The 21042-nt window shown below is 42.4% G+C and overlaps 2 protein-coding genes across 3 annotated transcripts; one reads left to right on the top strand and one right to left on the bottom strand.

Moving 5' to 3' along the window:
- Positions 1–457: 457 nt before the first annotated feature.
- Positions 458–12175, top strand: cmya5 (cardiomyopathy associated 5). The gene is given in 14 exon segments (XM_072387058.1): positions 458–703; positions 1567–2209; positions 2323–6408; positions 8114–8209; positions 8309–8527; positions 8637–8659; positions 9855–9979; positions 10076–10210; positions 10464–10610; positions 10820–10967; positions 11184–11317; positions 11401–11475; positions 11549–11777; positions 11858–12175. Coding segments are annotated over 14 exon segments (6423 nt in total). The 5' UTR covers positions 458–593; the 3' UTR covers positions 12111–12175.
- A 1913-nt stretch (positions 12176–14088) lies between these two features.
- mtx3 (metaxin 3) lies at positions 14089–19273 on the bottom strand. 2 transcript variants are annotated; one of them, XM_072388046.1, is made up of 9 exons: positions 19175–19273; positions 17925–17994; positions 17358–17434; positions 17172–17264; positions 16902–17084; positions 16736–16812; positions 16441–16598; positions 16093–16181; positions 14089–15913 (listed from the first exon to the last, which is right to left on the bottom strand). In XM_072388046.1, exons 1-9 carry the CDS (start codon positions 19265–19267, stop codon positions 15818–15820), a joined length of 936 nt encoding a protein of 311 aa, XP_072244147.1. In that variant the 5' UTR covers positions 19268–19273; the 3' UTR covers positions 14089–15817. The 2 variants fall into 2 exon arrangements, with proteins under 2 accessions (XP_072244147.1, XP_072244148.1); XM_072388047.1 differs by lacking the exon at positions 16093–16181 and having other exon boundaries at positions 15822–15913.
- Positions 19274–21042: the final 1769 nt, after the last annotated feature.

Below are 21042 nucleotides of genomic sequence, written 5' to 3'. Positions count from 1 at the left end.
TTCCAATGGCACAAGGTGTGCTGATTAACTTTTTTTGTTTTGTTTGTGGTTCGATGGATGATTACACCTAGTTTTATGACTTCTGGATGGTGCAAGCACTGCTAGGGGGTAGAAATGTTACAAGAGATGGGTCTGGCTCTGATTACTGTTGCCACCAGCGGCAGGGGCACCAGGGGTAGTGTTTCAGCACAAGGCCTATATTTAACTTTAAAGGGGATTCTGAATTTAAAGCCACATCACGTCAGTTAGCCGTTGACCACTGGCACTAACATTGGCGCAACATGATTGAAGTATTTTTCAAGATCAGAAAATCTCAAAATCTTTCTTTGAGTCAGCTGCTGGTGGGATTTTCTCGTTAGCTATCGGCATCTACCCCCTCTGACTGCTTTAGATAGAGAGGTGCTCTATCTACACTCCCCTCTTTTCATTCCCCGCTCTATTTCTGTCGTCCGCTGAGTCAGATGGACAGCTCCCAACTTAGAATGACACAAACAGGCAGACCAACTCCCAATCCAGAGTGACTGAACTCTGAAACAGTAAAAAAACAACAACATTTGGGGACTAAACGAGAACATCTGGAGGAAATAAACAAGATGGAGGAATGTGAGAGTCTGGATTCTGAAATGACAGAGCTGCAGGAGTTTGAAGCCTCTGATGTCATCAGCCAGGATGATGAAGACGAAGTGGAAGAGCTACAAAACAGGTACTTTTAAAACATGATCTTGCTTGTTGAATCTCAACTTTGTCTTTATGTAGAGAGGTTTATTTTCCTCTGGGAGATCAACTAGCTTACACACTGGTGTTTGAAGGAAAATGCTGGGCTTCTCAACTCAGATATGCTTAGTTTTAAAGATGGAAAGTGTCTGTCTGGAGAATGTCAGGGTACCAAAGTATCTCAATATTACAAACAGCCCTTGTGTAATGTCTTTTAACACATAAGCTGCTCACACAAGAAAGAGCCAGTCGACAGCTCTCTACTATTGTTTGATAATATTCATCGTTCCATATTTTACACTTCATTTGTCATGCTTTAAACTGGGTGCTCTAGCAAACGCTGCCGTTTGAGAAATAGTAGAGGACACTGATATGTTGGCTGTATACAGGAAGGCCAGGTATTTCTTCTCTAATATTACAGGAACGAAGCTTTGGGACGTCACCTTGTTGTAACCCTACAGGGGCTCAGATGTATTCATAGCCCGGGGCAACTGCTCAGAGTGCATTCGATCATTATTATTTTCAAACTACAGCTCACATTGGCGGCCTGGCACCAGACACCTGGAATACTAGAGCTCAAGTAATCCTCTTGAGAAATGTTATGAGAAAGTTATGCATCACTGTGTTTTCAGCTCAGATTTGTTCAGTTGCAAAACACGAATGTAGCTCGATGATACTCAAACATTTTTTGATTTGATTCATTACTTTGTTCTCTGCTTACATTTCCATGTGCTGCGCCAAAAGGATCTCCTCTTGCAGGCAGACTCTTCAGCCATGCCCTTCCTTTTCTTAGGAATGACACAAACAGCCTGCTCTCCTTCTTCTAACTGTATCCGTTCCTCTCTCCTTTAGTCTGCGAGAAGTTGTCCAGGACCAGTCGGTGAAGCCCAAACTCCAGTGCCTCATGGTGGATCCATCATTCTCAATGGTAACAGTCCAGAGTGAGGACAGTGGTATTGTTTGGGAAACGGCTTCGAGCCGCTGCTCCACTCCCTGGGCCTCTGAGACAAGTTCAACCTCTGAGGCTTACAGCATGGATGGCTCTGGAGGTGCGGGAAAGATCACCATCATCTTTGATGAGGAGAAAGTGGTCCGCAGGAGGATGAGATCTGGAGGAAGAAGCAGGCTGGGGGACAGGCTCAGTCGACCTGGTAGTTCAAGATCAGCTTCAGCTTTGGGAGTGGAAAGACCAGAGATGGCAGAGGTTTCTCTTCCTAATGTCAAAGAAGATAAAACCAAAACTGAAGCAGAGTTGGAGGAAATAAAAACCAAAGATCAGCAGTTGTTTAGTTTGATTTCAGAAGGTTATGAGATTCTCAACATCAGAGTCCCCTCCAAACTTCCCACTGTGGATGAGGAGGAGAGCACAGAGCTGCAGGACAATTTGTCTTATCTGGACCAGACTCCAAAGATCAGGTCCCGGAATCACAATGATTGGGCACGAAAGAAACATCATAACCTGCTAGAGGAAGAGGAACTACCAGATCACACTGAGGTATTTAGCTAAGATTGTCTATTGTTTATTTGTTCATTTTTGGTGTCATTTTATTTAGTTCAATATTACAATGGCCTTCATGGTGTGAGTTGCTGCTCTTAATGTCTTCACAGCCCTCGAAACAGGATTCTTCACAGCCATCAGCAGACACAGAGCTTGGACATACACCCACTCAGAAAGAGAACAGTAGTGACATCGACTACTTTGAGCAGTTCACCCTTTTGGACGCGGTGGTTCCTGCACAACAAGATTCAGAGCTGCAGGAGGAGGCTGAAAAACCTGCAGCGAAACCCCAAACTGAGGAGCCAAAACCTGTGAAGGAAGTAGCCACAGAGAGCTCTTCTGTATCGGAAGACACGTTTGTGTTTGTTACAGATGTGGAGATAGTTGAAGAACACCTGGATGAGGTCTTCTATGGAGAAGGACCTCCTACTGATGCACTGCGGCAGAGTGGAGAGGACATAGAGGAGGCTGGAGCTAAGATAAGAGCAAGACGTGAGAGCCAGAGATCTTTAAAGGAGAGCGGTTCAGTGTTGTTTGGGAGTGAGGAGACAACTCTCACCCCCATCTATATCTCCCCTGGACCTCCTAAAATCATTGACCCCATTTTGTTGGAGGAGCCCACTGCCATGTCCTTTATGTACTCAGACCTTTATGAGGATGCTGTAGGGGAGAGGAGGAGGAGTGTCGAGGAATGTTCGGAGGCAGAGAGCGTAGCCTCAGAGAAGTCTTACAAAAGGCGTTTGTCAGATTCAGAGGAGGAGGGCGGGTACTTCGAGAAGTTCATTTTAAAAGATGACACACCAACAGTGGATGTTCAGTCTGAATCAGTGGACAATAAGAGGGAAGGGAGGATGGTGTGGGCGCAGAGTAAGTTTGAAATGACGGGATGTCTCATAAGAGTTTCAGAGGATGAAGGCGATAGGGAAAAGACAAAGACAGATGAACCAAAGATGCAGGAAGTAAGTGTTGGAGAAGATTTTCACTCTGCAATGAGTGAAGAGAAAAAGACAACTGTTACAGAAAATGAGGAGGAGAGGAAAGAAAGACGGCTTTCTGCAGAGGTTCGTGAGTCGGCTGTAAGAGAGGCCCCAGAAGATTTGACTCAGGAGCTTAAATCAATGGAGGAACAGATGGAGCATCAACAAGTACAACACAAAGTGAAAACAGACCACATGGAGCCTCCTGAGCCAGGCCCAGGAAAATCACCTGAAACTCACCAGACGGACATTAAAGTAGAGGAAACACATGAGAGTAAGGAGCATCAGAGGGAAGATGAAAACATTTTTGTACAGAGCAGTACTGACAAAGAGAAATCACACGAGGCACAAAAAGGGGCTGAAACAATGTCTGAAGTGCTTATAATGACTACAGACAAGACAGCTTTGACAGTTCCTATAAGCTGTGAGGTTCCTCCAGAAAGCCCTGAATCTACTGTACAAGCAGAAATCATGGAGAGGAATTTATCTGGAGAAGCAGCTACTGATTCAAAGATGGTGGCTGCTGATGACAAACTAGTAACTGAGGCTGAAAGAGAAGCCTCATCTCAAGTGGAAGAACCTGAGACTGCAATGCTCGGTTCTAAAGAGAAAAAGACAACTGTTATAGAAAATGAGGAGGAGAGGAAAGAAAGACGGCTTTCTGCAGAGGTTCGTGAGTCGGCTGTAAGAGAGGCCCCAGAAGATTTGACTCAGGAGCTTAAATCAATGGAGGAACAGATGGAGCATCAACAAGTACAACACAAAGTGAAAACAGACCACATGGAGCCTCCTGAGCCAGGCCCAGGAAAATCACCTGAAACTCACCAGACGGACATTAAAGTAGAGGAAACACATGAGAGTAAGGAGCATCAGAGGGAAGATGAAAACATTTTTGTACAGAGCAGTACTGACAAAGAGAAACCACACGAGGCACAAAAAGGGGCTGAAACAATGTCTGAAGTGCTTATAGTGACTACAGACAAGACAGCTTTGACAGTTCCTGTAAGCTGTGAGGTTCCTCCAGAAAGCCCTGAATCTACTGTACAAGCAGAAATCATGGAGAGGAATTTATCTGGAGAAGCAGCTACTGATTCAAAGATGGTGGCTGCTGATGACAAACTAGTAACTGAGGCTGAAAGAGAAGCCTCATCTCAAGTGGAAGAACCTGAGACTGCAATGCTCGGTTCTAAAGAGAAAAAGACAACTGTTACAGAAAATGAGGTGGAGAGGAAAGAAAGACGGCTTTCTGCAGAGGTTCGTGAGTCGGCTGTAAGAGAGGCCCCAGAAGATTTGACTCGGGAGCCTAAATCAATGGAGGAACAGATGGAGCATCAACAAGTACAACATGAAGTGAAAACAGACCACATGGAGCCTCCTGAGCCAGGCCCAGAAAAATCACCTGAAACTCACCAGACGGACATTAAAGTAGAGGAAACACATGAGAGTAAGGAGCATCAGAGGGAAGATGAAAACATTTTTGTACAGAGCAGTACTGACAAAGAGAAACCACACGAGGCACAAAAAGGGGCTGAAACAATGTCTGAAGTGCTTATAGTGACTACAGACAAGACAGCTTTGACAGTTCCTGTAAGCTGTGAGGTTCCTCCAGAAAGCCCTGAATCTAGTGTACAAGCAGACATCATGGAGAGGGATTTATCTGGAGAAGCAGCTACTGATTCAAAGATGGTGGCTGCTGATGACAAACTAGTAACTGAGGCTGAAAGAGAAGCCTCATCTCAAGTGGAAGAACCTGAGACTGCAGTGCTCGGCTCATCTGACTCACCCCGCACTGAAATGAAGACACCGGTGGAAGCATCTCCGTGCGAGGCAAAAGAAGCAGCTCCTGAAGACGGTGCAGCTGTTGCGGTCATCACTGACTGTGACTGTGATTGTACTATGCAAACAGTAGTGGAGGTGACTGAAAAACTACTGAATGAAAAAGAGATCCAAACGCATGTCAAGATTGATCTTCAAGAAGTAACATGTGTGGAGGCAACAGATGCCCAAATTGCAGTTCCAGAAAGAGAAAAAGACCATGAGCCTCTGACAGAGGAAACTACTGTTGAGATCACGTTGCCTAAATACACAACAGAAGCCACAGACGCTGATCGGGAGTCAGAGGTTAAAACTGAGATTTTAAGTGAAGTATCTGAACCTGCCGTGCCAGAAGAAGTTGAAGCCAAATCTGAAAATAAGCATCAACAAATCCTTGACATTGAGCAGGAGCAGCAAGACTTAACTGACAGTGAATCAAACCAAACAAAGGTGATCCTCGAAGCCAACTCTAAAGTGCCTGCAGAGGATACTGGGAGTCATGTTCAGGACACGGTGACTGGGTCATCACAAGGTGATGAGTTAATTCTCCTTGTTCCTAAAGGACAGGCTCTAGAGATGGACATAGAGATTGGTCAGTGGTCGGAGAAGACTGCGAAAGAAACAGTTGCTGAACCTGAAACTGACAGCACATGCGAACGTCAGGTACCTGAGCCTCATACTGAAGTAGAGCCAGAACTTGGGGTAAAGGAGGAAGAACTGCCTAGAAATGATTTGGACAGGGAGCCATCATCACCTGCTCCTGCAGAGGAGGACGGCACTGAGGCACAAAATATGGTGCTGGATTTAAATGAAGAAAAAGCCATCTTTTCTCCCCTAAAGAGCTTTACTCCACAGGAGGATTTATCGTGTCTGCATGATGATGATGAACAATCAGAAGAGGTAGATGTAGAACAAAAAGCAGACATGGGTGAGATGGAAGATATACCAGAGAAAAAGCTTCTTAGAGAGGAAGCAGTTCCATACGTTGATCAACATGGCAAAGATGTTGAGCAAAAAAATGAGCAAGATAAGGAGGTTTTGGAGGCTCCAGAAGAGCCCATTTATGAGCTTGGTTATGAAGTGATATCTGAGCAGGACGCAGAAGACATGCCAGAAACTGGAACACAGAAATATGTAGAGGAGTCCAGCCAGAAGAAAGGAGAGAAGATGGAGATAAAGGTAGAGAAGGACCAGAACGTAGATCTTTTCGCAGAAGAAGAACCCATTGAGGCAGATTACGAAATCATTGATGCAGATGAAGAGAATCAAGCACGACTGGCTGCTGAGCTGCAGGGGATGGACTGGTTCTGTGCCACCTGCGGGTGTCTGCTTTCAGAGGAGGGGTCTGAGGAGCATCACAGCCATGAGGTGAATTCTGTGGACAAAGCCTATGAGGAAATCAAGGTAATGAACATGGTAGAATATGGAACGTATGTGTTGTAATTTACATTAGGTCTTGGTTTAACATAATTGTCAGAAATCCTATTTAGCTAATAGGAGTTTCTGGAATTTGGAACCTGGGGTATAAAAATGTTCAGCTTACAGATAAGAGAAACTTATTATTTCTCTCTCTCCAAATATTTGATACATTTTTTCTTTAGCAGCCTACTGCTGATACAATAGATAGAGGACACACTGCAAACCAAACAGCAGCTCTTTATCACACAATTCATCATCTTCAAAATGACATATTGATTACACAGTTTTACTGGTATTCGTTTGGATCCTCAATTAATAAACTGGTCTTAATTTGGTCGGCTATAACCTTTCCATTCACCACATCAGGTTGAATGCTGGCAGACAGCAGCAAACACATTGTGTGGCTGTGATGCAAAGCCCTGCTTTCATCAGTGAAAAGGTTCAGCGTGACTTTAAGTAGAGACTGATATGTGATCTGTTCACGCACAATTGTATCCCACACTGTTCTTTTTGTCCCCTTAAGTTCAGCCATCTGCTTGAAGAAAAACAAAAAAAATATCTTCACATATTTATGTCTTTTGCCTGCAATTTTTTTATTTTTGTAATTTTCAGTCAACGTTTTTAACCTGCAAGTTCATTCACAGCTTTGTTTTGAGCTCTTACTCTGCTAAAAACACATCATTCACAGGTTTTAGTCATTTTTCCTCAGTCTGTGAGGATATAACATGAGCAAAGTGGCACATTTCATCACGTGTTTGATAGGCAATCTTGATAAATTGTCTTGACATTTAAAATGAAAGGAAAGCTGGAACAAATGCCCAAAGATCAAAAGTAACTTCCAGATGATAATCAAAACCAGGTCTTATGCATGCATAGCGCTGTATTTATGTGAAGCTCTGTCAGCAGGACTGTAAATAAGACAAAGATCAAAGCTATAATGCAGGTCTGAGTTCAGCTCAAAGAGGTGCATGCTATTCAAAAGCTGCATGGAGCGGAAAACCGATCCTCACAAGTTCACCAGATCCCGGCAAAACTGCATCCTGTCCAGTTCAAAAGAACGCCCACACATTCCCTCTTCATACGTGAACCCACCTGTTCTGACTCTGACTGGAGAGTCGGTCAGAGAGCGATCAGTGACCAACGCTTGACCTCATTAAATGTAAGCTGCCTGTATTCGGGTGGTGAGAGGGGATTGCCACAGCTCCTCCTCCTGGATTATCTTCGCTGATGGTTCAACCATCTCCAGCTGGCAGCCTTTTGATTAAAGATCAAACTGTATCTCATATCTAGATGATAACAACTTGTTGGAGACATTAACTAAATCTTTAGAGAAGGTGAAGAACTCACTTAGGAGCACAAGAGTTTTAGATTTAGATGAACTGCATGAATAAATGTGCTTTTTCATAGTTTTATTGACCACTCTACAGTGGATGCAAGAGGACAGAAAGTCACATCTTAAATGTTACACATTTGGTTAGAAAAAAAGTGCAAATTATTCTATCCATTGTTTTCCATCACCTGTGAAAGAGAAAACACCTGCTCTGACACACGCGTATGTGGCCAAAATGTTTTAAACCAGCATTTTTGTGCTCTGTGATTGTAAACCATCACTGTAGTATATTTTTATATCGCGGCTGGATATTGTACCTACAGGTGATGTTTTACCAGCTCCTTCTTTCGTATGTAACAGGAGATGCTGGGTGACTGGATCTCAGAGCTTCAAGCGAGATCAGAGAACATTGAGGACTTGGTGTCTGAGCTGGAGCTGGCCTACAATTCTGTAGAGGTGCGTAATGTCAACACATAGAAGAGCACGGTATTGACACGACAGCTGATAACTCAGGAAAGTTTGTGAACCTCCCTTGGCTGTCTCTCTGTCGCTCAGGACCAGTTTGTGCAGAGTGAGGCTGCCATGCAGGCGCAGAACGAGGAGATGATGGCGCTGGTGATGGAGCAGTACAACAACATGTCCGTCAGCATGGAGGAGGAGAAGAAAGCCAAGCTGGAACAGCTCTATGACAAAATTGTCTCCTTCCAGGAGACCATCGACTCTGCCAAGACCACTCTGGAGACCACAGCCAGAGAGGCCGAGACTGATGCAAGAGTGAGTCCTGGAGACTAGCTGTTTAGCGGTATTATTTTTGTCCAGTGATTGGTGATCAAGAATTGTTCCAAATGTTTGATAAAACATTCTTATTCTGCTGTCCCACTAGCCACCTGAAGATATCCATGCAAGGTAATTTCCTGTCAGTGAAAAGAAATGTGAGCTTGTGCGATTTCCTAACAGTGACATAATAACATGCTTGTGACTAAAACAGCATGATGATAGGCCTGCCGAGCTACTGTATAACCTTAATGTTAAACTTCAAAACTTTATCTAAAGTCATGTGAATGAGAAATCATCCTCTTTAAAAGGTTTCATGGCTCAATACACGATAGAAGATCATTTGGTCCTTACCAGCCCTCAAAAAGTAGGAAATTACAACCTCAGATCAGCAAAAACACATGACACATTACGCAATACCTTGTCGAGCCACCTTCATGCAATGTTGCTTTAGTTCATTGAGGTTTGTGAGCATTAATTTATGCCCACATCTCTTAAGCACATCAACCAGGATAAGGTTGGACTTTAACTAGGTCATTAAAAAAGGAAGGCGTCCCGGTCCTGTCGCTGCAACACAAGGCTAAAACGCCATCCTTCCACCACTGTGTTTGACCGTAGGCATGAGGTGCTTGTGCTGATATGCTGTGTTTGATCAATGCTGTGCATTATGACCAAACATCTCCTCTTTCGTCTCATCTGTTCAAAAGACATTTTTTTAATTGTGCTGTCACGAACATTTAACATGCTAACTGAGGCCTGTAAAGAGTGAGATGCAGTTTTAGAGTTTTTTTGCAGTTTCGCTGAGCCTTACACAGTCTGGGTGGGAACTGTCAGGGATATCTAATACGACTGTCAACAATCTTGAAGATTTTCCACTTTAAAATGATGGACTCCAAACAGTTTGGGGATGGCCCTGTTACGCTTTTAAGATTGTTGGGTATCATTACTGATCTTTCTCCATTCCTCCTCTGTTTATGGAGGTGCCAACATTAGCTTATTTGATTAGCAGAACCTGGCTGCTACTTACACTCTTAATTCCTGTGGAAGCAGTAGGAGAGTACTTAGTTCTCCATATATTTGCATATTGGCTTTGTTTCTGTTAAATAAATATTGCCAGCATGTAAAACACCTTGTGTTGTTTTCATCAGAGGTTGTATTTATTTGGAGTAATTTCCAGACTGAGTGAAGTACCGAGTGACGTTTTGTTGGATCCTAATATATAAAACATTAGAACATAGAGAGGGTGTACTTTCTTTTTCATGAGATGAAATCGTCTTTAACAGCAGATTAGGCTTGTGTTAACTAAATGCTGTGTTTGTGTGGTCAGACTCAAAGCAGCACTGGACTCAGCCTTATTACTGGAGCTGGGTCCCAAAGGACTGCTGGTGTTTGAGAACTATGCCAAAACCAACACTTCGAGCTCAAACCTCACACAACGCAAGGGAATCCCTGGTAGGTTTTCCCTGAACATCCAGCATGCTTACAGATTCATCTCCAGGTGTCATGATCATGTGTGAGAATTCCAAATCTTGCTGGTGTGTGCTTCAGTGCCTCAGAGGCCCACTCTGCAGCTCCAGGAGCCAGGCTCAGCCACCAGCACCAGCGTCACTGTTTACTGGAAGGTTAACCCTGGAGATATCATAGACTGCTTTCAGGTCTACTGCATGGAGGATCCACAAGGAGGTAAATACTTTTTTAGACAAAACATTTTTTGGCAAAAGCTGCCTTCGTCTCCACCAGCCTTGCTGCAGACATTTGACGAAAGAACGATATCTTAAGTGATGCTCTGAGAAAATCAAAAATGATTTGATATTATAATTGGTCTTTTATGGGCATAGCATCCTCTGCTGGGTACAGTTCCTGTTGATATCTAACTCATGGACAAATATTAGAGATTTTTGTTTACTGACTGTATCTGTATTGGTGCGGTCCACAGCTGTATCAGAGGAGTACCGTGTGACGGTGAAGGAGAGCTACTGTGTTCTGGAGGAGCTGGAGCCTGACAAAATGTACAAGGTGTGGGTGATGGCCGTCAACTATACCGGCTGCTCGCTGCCCAGTGAGAGACTCCTCTTCAGAACTGGTCAGTCCATACAATGGATGTAAAGTTTCAACAATACAGTAAATTTCTCTGATAAAACTGAAAGTGTTGTTTTTGTTTATCTGCACGGTGTAGGGTGTTTAGATTGTAATAGTCAGTGTTCAAAGGTGTTCATATAGCACCTTGCTAGTCTTGTTGACCTCTCAATGCATTTCACTGCGCAAAACACCCTACTGTTGTCTCTCTGGCAGCTCCATCGGTTCCAGTGATCGACACGGAGCGCTGCACTGTCATGTGGGATTCAGCTATGCTGAGGTGGAGCTCAACAAATCAGACTCCAGGACAGAGTTACACTCTGGAGTACTGCCGCCAATATGAGCTCGAAGGAGAAGGTCTGAGGTGGGTGTCTGCCTGGATGGAAGTATGGGAAAGACATAAAAAAAAAGGGTTAAATTACACCATGACACCAATTACTGGCTATTGTTAAAAGGCCAAACTCATACTGAATTTTAAAGTCAACCAACTACATAAAAACATAAGAAAGTTTATGTACAAAGGTTTGTTCATGTAATTTATGTGCAAGCATGTGTGGGGGTGTTTGTGTCATACTTCTAGATCAATCTCAGGAATCAAAGCCTGTGAACAGAAGGTTCTCCTGCAACCCAGCGAGAATTACCTGTTCTACATCAAAGCTGTGTGTGAGGCTGGTGCCAGCGAACAAAGCGAGGCTGCGCTCATTTCTACAAAAGGTTGAGAAAAACTGAGTTACACACTCTGTAGCTCCATGTGGCTGAACAACACACAAATTTCTTGTCCTTCTCTCTGTTTTCAGGGACAAAGTTCCACCTGCTGAAAACGTCTGCTCACCCCGCTCTGGAGCTATCAGAGGACCAGACCTTCCTCCACTGTTCCCAAGAGGCTCACAAATCCAGCACAACCTCAGACAAAGTGTGAGTTTAGCCCAGAAACCCCTCCATCAGAGCCTTTTTGGGAACCTCTAAGCACATTCAACACAGTTTATGCGATTTCTAGGTGTCCATCCATCCTGGGTGAGCTGTTGCCAGCACGGGGGCTCTACTACTGGGAGACTGTTGTGTCAGGAAGCACAGGCTACAGGCTCGGAGTAACGTACAGCACAGCCGATAGAAACAGCCCACTTGGGGAAAACAGCTCATCATGGTGTTTGCAGTGTACCCCCACAGCATCAGGGTATGCATTAGAAACTTTTCCTCAGAGTTACTTTAATTCACACCCAAAACTCCAACCTCTTCTTTTTTGTGTCTGTCCAGTTGCACGTACCAGTTACTCCACAATGACGTTCAGTCCTCGGTGTGTGTGATTGAGATGCCCGAGCGAGTGGGCACTCTCGTGGATTACCAGCTCGGCCTTCTGTCTTTCTACAATGCCCAAAGTGGTCAGATGTTGGGTACCTTCAGGCAGCGCTTCACGCAGCCCTGCCACCCTGCTCTGGCCCTCGAGCAGCCGGGCAGCCTGCAGCTCTGCCTGGTGCAGGAGGTGCCGGAGTTCACCAGGGACGGCTAGCTCTGCCACAAGCCTCACTCACTGAAACGGTTACAGATCGCATTGGACATTTGTTGATTTGACTGATCTTTCTTCAAATCAAATTCAAAATGACCACCGTTGCAGAACAGTTGGACATAGAGACCTTATTCATGGGTTTGTGTGTTTTTAGCAAAAAGGAACTCAGTCAGAGCTCAATTTTGCATCAATTTGTTTTTCTTTTTAGACAAATACAGAATTAATTCAGTCCGTTATTATTTTGGGTATAGAAATTTAAAAAGGAAAATAAAAACTATTTGTAGATATAAAAACAACTAAGTTAAAAAGAACGAATAGAATTCAGTAACGAAATTGAGGAGAGCTTCTTGTATTTTGTTCCTGAAGTGAAATGTTGTGAATTATTTTTGTAATTTTAACCATAAGGTATGTTGATGTGGGACTTTTTTTTTTTTTTTTTTTTACCATTTTGTAAATGTTTTATTATCATCTTATTTTCAGCTGTCTGATGATTTCACATATGCTCTGAGAACATACTGAAGCCAAACATCATGTGTTTAATTACTCACTCAACAACATTAGTTTAATTCTCTTGACATCCCAAAGGTTAGACAATGAGTTCATATCTCCAAACACACAATGTAGCACCTTTTTGGCCGTGTTTCATAATGTGAATAAGCCTGATGTCGTGTAAATAGCCTTTTTAAACAGATCTACTCTCTGTTTTGTTATGTGCTGCTGTTGGTTTGTCTGTCCTCGTGTTGTTGAATTATTTTCTCATCTGAGCTGAAATAAGTAATTGAAGTAATTGTTTTTCTATTTGCACAAATAGAATATTCTTTTTGGACTTCATTGCTCTCTAAAATCCATTCACCACCAGAGGGCCACAGCACTTCATCAACAGAGATACTTGCTATGAAGTCTTTGTCTTCTCAGTATGTATGTTAACATGTAACACTTGTGGAATTCACCTGTACAGAGATACACTTTATAAACAGACCTGACTTTACTCAAAACCTCAAAAGCATTTCCAGAAAGATACTTACTGCCATTTATCTTATCACCTAATAAACTCCCTGCAATGTAATATAATGTGCATCATGTTTAGTATTGATATGCAAACAAATGTGCAAATCCTCATGTTTTCACTGGCTTTGTCTTCCATTACAATGAGAAAAAAAATGTTTCTGCTGCTAGTAACGTCATACACTTAGATTTCCAAAATCCTTTTCCGGTTAACACGACTTTATGATCCACCCACTGCCATCATCCAAGCTTCGTACTCTCCCAGAGGACATGCCATTCACAATTTGAACTGAATCATTTTCCAGTCACTCGCACCTTTTCTCGGTAAAAAGAGAGGGGAGGGAGAGCACACACATGAAAGCCATCAGGGAGCGGCTGCCGGGCCCCATCTGATGTGTTGGACTGCTCAGTTGCAGCCTGAACAAAAGCTAGGAATCTTTTCTGTTTCTGCAAGAGGACGGCTTGGAGAGACTTGTTCCAGTTGAAGTGTGGGGGAGGATTTGTGATGGTATGGCAGCCCATAGTTTTCTACCTATACACCAGAATTTTTGGGTAATTTATTGACATTTGACAAACAGAAAGAGTATGTCAGTACTATCACATTTCACAAAAATAGTAACTGAAATATATTCATTATAATATTGATTACAACTTTCTTGTTACTTCACTTACTTAACAGCCACTGGTATAAGCAGGAGTCTCTCACATGCCTAACCACTTGGACAATAGCTGATGTGAGGTATGCAACGTTTCCTCTCACATTACTTTAATTCTTTCCAGGTCATGGAAAGAGAGACCAAAGCCAGAGAAAGCACTCTCTAATCTCCCAACATCCAAACAAATTATGCCATTATCAGAGCGGTACAGTGAGCAACAGTGACGTCTTCTAGTGTTACGGGAAAAAAACAAGTCATTCTAAAGTATGTCTTGATGCAATGGCTTGTAAAGGTCAACGCAAAAACGTGGAAATGTCATTAGAGGTTTATTTTGCTTGGAAAAAAAGTGGGTAAAAGTGACAGTGGCCATTGTTGTATAATGGTATTTGTATTTGAACAATGTGAAAACAGTTGTTACCCATAGTCAACAATTATGAACAACAGTAAAAGAGATAAGAAAGGAAACTTACGACACATGATCAAGACTCTTAAGGATAAAGTTAACATCGGGCATTTGTTAAAAGACACCAGCAGTCATGAAGGCACACTGCACCCGTTTGTTGTCCGGCAACATGCTTCGACAAGCAGCTCACGCATCCAAAGGAACACATTTTCAGAAGACGGTGCTTTAAAGGGAATGTTTCCATGAAATGATCTTTCGTGAGTATAAATGCATTTGATCTGGGGAAGGAAAGTCATGAGTGGAATTGCATGGAATTGCCAGAGCTCATTAAGGCATGAGCTATGAGGACATAGGCAAACATTTCAATGATCAGACTGGAAAAACAACCAAAAAGGCAGCTAACGACAGGGTCCCAAATGACACTTCAGTTTACACAAAGTCACCAACAAACAGGCACAGCAAATAATACAAAACATGACGGAGAGAAATCCAAATGATATAAATGTTGTGCAAAAAATAGTTGTGGAAAAGCAAGGCAACAACAGAAATGATTGGATTGTTAATGCCACAAAATGTCTCCAACAATCAAAAGACACACTGGTTTTTGATAGTCCTTAGGACAACTCTCTCTCTCACACACACACATATACATTTATATATCTCTCTCTCTCTATATATATATATGTATATATATATATATATATATTAGTCCAAAATATGATGCATGAGTAACTTAATACAAAGCACAAGGCCCACATTGACTCAGTGTTAGATTCTGAGTTAGCTCATCAGCCCTATTTGGAGCACATGGCAAGTATTTTAAATAGATTATAATCACGACAATATTTACACCGATTCAATTTATACACAACAGTGGAGGTAAAAGCAAAAACAGATTGAACAGATTTAAATTGGACCCTATGCTAGGTCTGACTGCATACATAATCTGGATTACACCAATGGAAATAACCTATACAGTAAGAAAGAGCATGTGGTAAATCCTTAAAATGTTAGATACTCATTTGGCATATACAGAAATGTAGACCACAGGATACTGAATACATTTTATCGAATGACGCTGAAGACCAACCGACTTCTGCGGTGTGGAAAAACAAGGAATCTTTAGGCTCACCCATCATATTGAATCCACTGTAGTGTGACACTGATCTTCTGAGAGCAGCTCAAACAAAAAGCTTATATCCCTTACACTAAAGAAAACAGTTAAAGGTTGGAAGAAAAAGAAGCCAAGTAGACCATTCAGAGGTTGAACTGCAGCACTTATGTTCCCTGCTGGACTCCTCATTTCCTTTGTCGTCCCTTTGAACTTTCTGCGCCCGTCTCATATAGGACCACTTCACAGCATTCCATTTTTGACCACATATATGCTCTCCTCTCTTTTAAATACATCACACATGCACTTTTACTTTCCTTTCATATGGACTTCTTAGAAATATATCATCATTGTCATAAAATAGTCTCTTGTAATTATATAGTCATACTCCCATTAATTATTAAGCTATTTTCCATTCAAGTTATAGTCCAGCATTGCTGTTAGTTTTTTCTTCTTCTTTTCTTTTCAGGATGTTGAGAAAGATTCGGAGAGGATGTTCATCAGCGATTCATAAGGCGGTTTCAGAGTTCGAATGTTAGGCAGGGGTAGAGTTCTTTGCACTGGACAGACTGGGTTTGGGGTTCAGTCTGTGGGGTTTGTGCTGTGGGCTGCTGCGGAGGTTGTCATCCATCTACAGTAAAAGACCAACATTTTAGCCAGCTCCCACTTGTGAAAGCAAGAAACGACAACGGCAATTACAATGGCACTGAGTTCGAGACACTACAAACTAGTGTGAGTACAACAGTGATGGTACCTGCTGAAAGCAACCATGAACCCATGCAAAAGAAGAGAAAAGGAAAGCAGGAGCACCTTTTCTATCAAGTTGGACTCTTTGTTTACAAGCTGTGTTAGTTTCTGGAGGTTGGCATCCATTGTTTCCTGAACAGGTGGGGGAGGACCTGGAGAGAAATGAAGGAAGAATATACCAAGAGACGAGACAAACGGCAGACAGTGGAGCAGGAGCGATGTGTGGTTAATCAATGTAGAAAAGTAAAGCAGAAGCAAAGAGCTGAAGTTAAATCAACGTGTGTTAAAACGGGAGGTTCTGATGATGTTAGTTTTTGTAAAGATTACATGTTCCCCACAAATTTGTTGATTTTTTTTAACCAAACAAAAGCTCGAAAGGGTGAGTGTTTCCACTGTGTGCAGAGGTCTTACAAGAATGATCCGAACTGAAGTAGACTGCAAGAATGTTGTCACAGAAGTGTGTGAGGTTCTCCAGCAGTCTGACGTGGCTCTGCAGAGAGCTGCTGGGAAGGCAGGCTTTGTAAAGAGGGGCCACAAAACCAAACACAAAGGCATCCAGACTGGTTGGCCTACAATCACAAACCAAAACGTAAACCAAATCACATCCAGACACAACTGACATAAAGATGTGATATCAAAGATTTTGAATGCGAGGTAAATAAAGGAGCCTTCAAACAAACACGGAAGCAAACACTGGAGAACTCACGAGTTGCCAAAAAAGTAGTCTGCAGCTCCCAGTCTGTAGGAGAGGAGATTCAGGCATTCTTTAGCATCGCTGTAGATCTGAAGCAGAGTGAAAAACCTTAACAGCAGTGAAAGAGAGACCTGTGCACAGCTGACATGCAGAAGGAATGAACAGAGCATGTATTTACCCGTCCTTCAACCTCAGAGATTCTGTGTAATGGCGCCTCTCCTTTGGTTAGAAGGATGCGAGAGAGAGCGATGTTGGCATGGCGACTGGGAACAACAAAGTTGAGTGGGAACGGCGAGCGTGAAGCAAACCACGGCCGTGTCAGACTGGTGTAGTTTTCTGCATCCACCCAGAACGTGTGCAGCTGTGGCACACAAAATATCTCTATTAATATCACTAAGAACTCAAACAGAAAATTCTCAGTCAGAGAGCAGAGGTCGGACGCAGTCACCAGAGCCGGTCGAAGTTTCTCTTCAAGCAGAGCGACGTAGGCCATTGTGTCTGCTCCTTGTCTGGCTGTCAGGTCATAGTCTGCATTAAACCTCTGCAAAAAGACAGGGAAAATTAAGAATATCACTGTAAATCTACAGGTTTTGCTGCACGATTCAGAGCAGATATTGAGTGAACAGACGCTCACCTGTTTCCTCATGAAGTTGAGAATCTGCGTAGGTTCTTGAACAACAGCATCTCCACAAAGCAGCTCTGGAACACTTGCTGTGGACAAATGAGAGAAAATCATGCAGTGGCATAAAGGTGATGACAAAGCCATAGATGCATTTTCTGAGCTTGAAAAGCACAGATAAATTGTCAAAACTAGACACCATCTTGTGATGGGATCACACTCTCAGCCATGTGAGTATTCAGATCCCAGCAATCTTACAGTCTTGTATTTGATCTCAGCTACATACCTGTGGTTTGTATTGTGTAATACCACAACATATCAGACAGACAGACATATAAACACAATATGTGTCTCAAGGGGAAAGTTTGCCATCGTAAAACACAAACATAGACGAACTCACAGGGTGAAAACAACACAAGCTTTGTTACTGTGGTTAGTAAGTATTTTCCAGTCATTTATAGCCCTACGTACTCTGTATATATATATTCAAGAAATGTTTCTACATGGGTCAGAGACTTCTCCTCTTGTGATATCCCAGCAAAAACATTGTAAAATTCATGTTTAGAAAAAGCTGCTGCCCACCTGTAATAGTTTTCCATGTCCAGTCTACTGGAGAGACTGTAACATTTGCTCCAGAAAACTTGGCATATGCCTGAAAGAAAAGCCACAAACCAGTCAGGAAAGATGGCAACAACACAACTCAGACGGAACATTTATGGCACAAAAGTCATTGAGGAATGACATGATGGGTCCATTGATCCAAATGCAAAGGTTGTGCAACATACAGCTGTCAAGAGAATACTTCCAGAGCTGTTTCCCTGACACAGGATTTTAGTAACTAAATCGAGACAAAATTTCTCAGTCTTGTCACGTAGCTCAACGTTTGTTGCATTCAAGGTGCTATCAGCAGGATGTATCATTTTGACACTGTTATACATATAAAGAAATCTACTCAAACCACAAGATAGAGAATGCGGTAAAATTACAACAAACTCACATACAACTAAAATGACCAGGTCTGTAAGGGATTATTTTAATTTTACTGCTTAATCCTAAAACAGTAAGTACGGTTTTCCTATTTATTCTGACAAACACACACATTCACAGTGAAAGAAAACAGAAAATTGCAGTATGCCAACATAATGGAAATGTGACATAAAAAATAAGTGAAACAACAAGGGATTAGTATAAAATAGTTACCGCTGACACTGTCTGAAGCACTAAATTGTAAAAATACATTAGAAATCAGAAGGAGTTACAGCTATACAGAAATCAAAAGCCAGCACAGACCCGACCAGCCACTTCAGGCATACTGAACAAGATGCTATAAATGACACCTCGTGGCTACAATTATTATTACATGTGTTAGACTGACAGACTTCATGTTTCACAGCAACAACTCCAGTTTATATGTTCTTGACAGGGGCATCAGGTCGGCCATCGTTCAGAGAAAGCACACGAAGAAAAAGAAGGCACATATCAACCACAATAAAGTAGAAAAAAGAGCCTCAACAAGCTGACCTTGAAGGAACCCAACATTGCTCGGAAGGGGAGTGGTTTCTGAGAGGCTGCCACACACGAGTGATAAACCTTTTCAATCAACTTTGATGTTATTTTTCCGATACGACATGAAACCCATCTCGAATGATCAATTTCTGTCCTGCACCTGGACGCCCCTAACTTACCAAGCAAAGTGCCGCAGCAGAGTTAGCATGGAGGCTAACAAGTGAGGAAAGAGAAGAGAGCAAAGACAACTGGAAAGGTACCCCGGTTTCCTAAAAGCAGCCCTGGAAGCAGTGGCTGTACTCTTTCCAAGCAGACGATAATCTTACCAGAACGACGAGGGACTCGGTGTGAACAGAGGGTAGACCCCAGTCTCCTCCCCAGCATCTGAGCTCCATGGCGGCTGCCATGTTTTGATTCATACTGGGAGCTGGTGACGTCACGTGATACCTGTCATATCAGAGGCTAAACCGGGCGCGCGGGGTTTAACATCTGTACACGTACAGATGAGACGCTTACCTTAATTTTATAGTCAATATCACAATTTATTTTTAATCACAAAAATTATTTTAAAGTATGGTCAAATTTATTGTCAGACTGTCACAATAGGATTACAGGATTGTGTGTTAACTACATCTTAATTAGCAGAAGACTGAAAGTTTAGTCTTTTACAAATTCCTTACACACCTCTTTGACTACATTAGGAATATATGAACTGTGAGATTGCTTTAAGTTTTAAGACTTTAAGTATAGTTATGTGATATACTGAACTTTACCCAGGTCACATGGTCAGAGCAGTGATTTTTACAGAAAACTTATCCGAGGTCGGGTGGCGGAGGCAACAGGTTCTGGAGGGAAACCCAGACATCCCTCCCCCCAACGACACTCTCCCAAGGCCTCCCAAGGCCAGAAAGGATATATAATCCCTCCATCAAGTTCTGGGTCTGCCCTGGGGCCTCCTCCCAGTAGGACGTGCCCGGCAAACATCCAAAAGGAGTACACTTGCATTACTATATTAGTATTCTTGCTTAAGTCAAGGATGTGAGAACTTTCTCCACCACTGCCTGGTTACTGCCAAGAAATGATTTACCTGTTGTGAAAAGGTCCCTGGAAAATCATCAATAACTGAATAACAAGGTTGATATTTCACCTGTGGGTTGTATTAAAACTATGACAAAGTGTTCAGGCCAAAAGCAACATTATCAAAAGACTGTTTTCTGGTCTCACTCCATTACCACTGACCCATCTTGAAATAAACAATGTTACACAGAGTTATTGTTCAATATTGCTGAATGAAAACGAGTGAGTGTCCCATGTTTTGATTTAATGTCATAAGCTGATATCTATCTTTGTGTCAACAATAGCATAATGTCTGCCTCAGTGGTGACAGCTTGTTGAAGGCTGCCAGGTGTTTGTTCAGAGACCAGACAGCCAGACACGGACGGACGTACAATGGATCTGCACTAAGGGATGGTAAATGTCTCCCTTTGGCTTTGACCTGCAACTGAGCTGTTGAAATATACTGGTTACTAGAGAAAGCTTTAAGATGAGTTCCAGACGTCTTTCAATAAACGTTTCCAGACCTGAAACTGTCCCAAGTCTCCTTTTGTCCTTCCTTTTCCACAATCTTTCTTTTTTTGAAAAAAAAGAGTATGCAGTGGTGTGTAGAACAAGTTAACTAAAATCATATTAAGATCGAAAACATATGCTAGAGCTTTACGCAGATCAACTGGCTTATTAATGAGTAGCTTGGGGGATCAAATCTACATTTTTGACACAGGTTGTCAATGTGAAAAAATGAATGGCCAGCTGCCTTCCCTGGATCATTTTAGGCATTTTTCTTTAGAGTTGGCTTGATATAGAGTACTTTTCTGCTGCTTTATCCCAAATCACAAAAATATAGGAGAAATTACATTTCTATCTTAACTTTATAAAGGTTCACAATGCAATCTCCAAATTTAGCTCTTATGGTCAGTTTAGAAAAAAGGCTTTTTTAAAAAACTCTCGTTATCACTGCCTGTAGACACTACTTCAGCTTTTGCAAGGACAATACATATCAACATACAACAGTTAAATCAGTTGACATTATAAAGTAGCAACTCCCCCAAACTACTGAAAGAAAGTAATCACTCACTGTGCCACCACTGAACAAGGACACACCCCTTTCCTTTAAAAGCTGTGCCCGTGGACACAGAAC

The sequence above is a fragment of the Leuresthes tenuis genome, unplaced genomic scaffold (assembly GCF_036924035.1).
Source record: "Leuresthes tenuis unplaced genomic scaffold, fLeuTen1.0.hap1 SCAF_6, whole genome shotgun sequence".
In the NCBI taxonomy this organism is placed as follows: Eukaryota; Metazoa; Chordata; class Actinopteri; order Atheriniformes; family Atherinopsidae; genus Leuresthes; species Leuresthes tenuis.
Note: the sequence above shows the minus strand (reverse complement) of the source record. Positions and strands in the feature narration are given on the sequence as shown.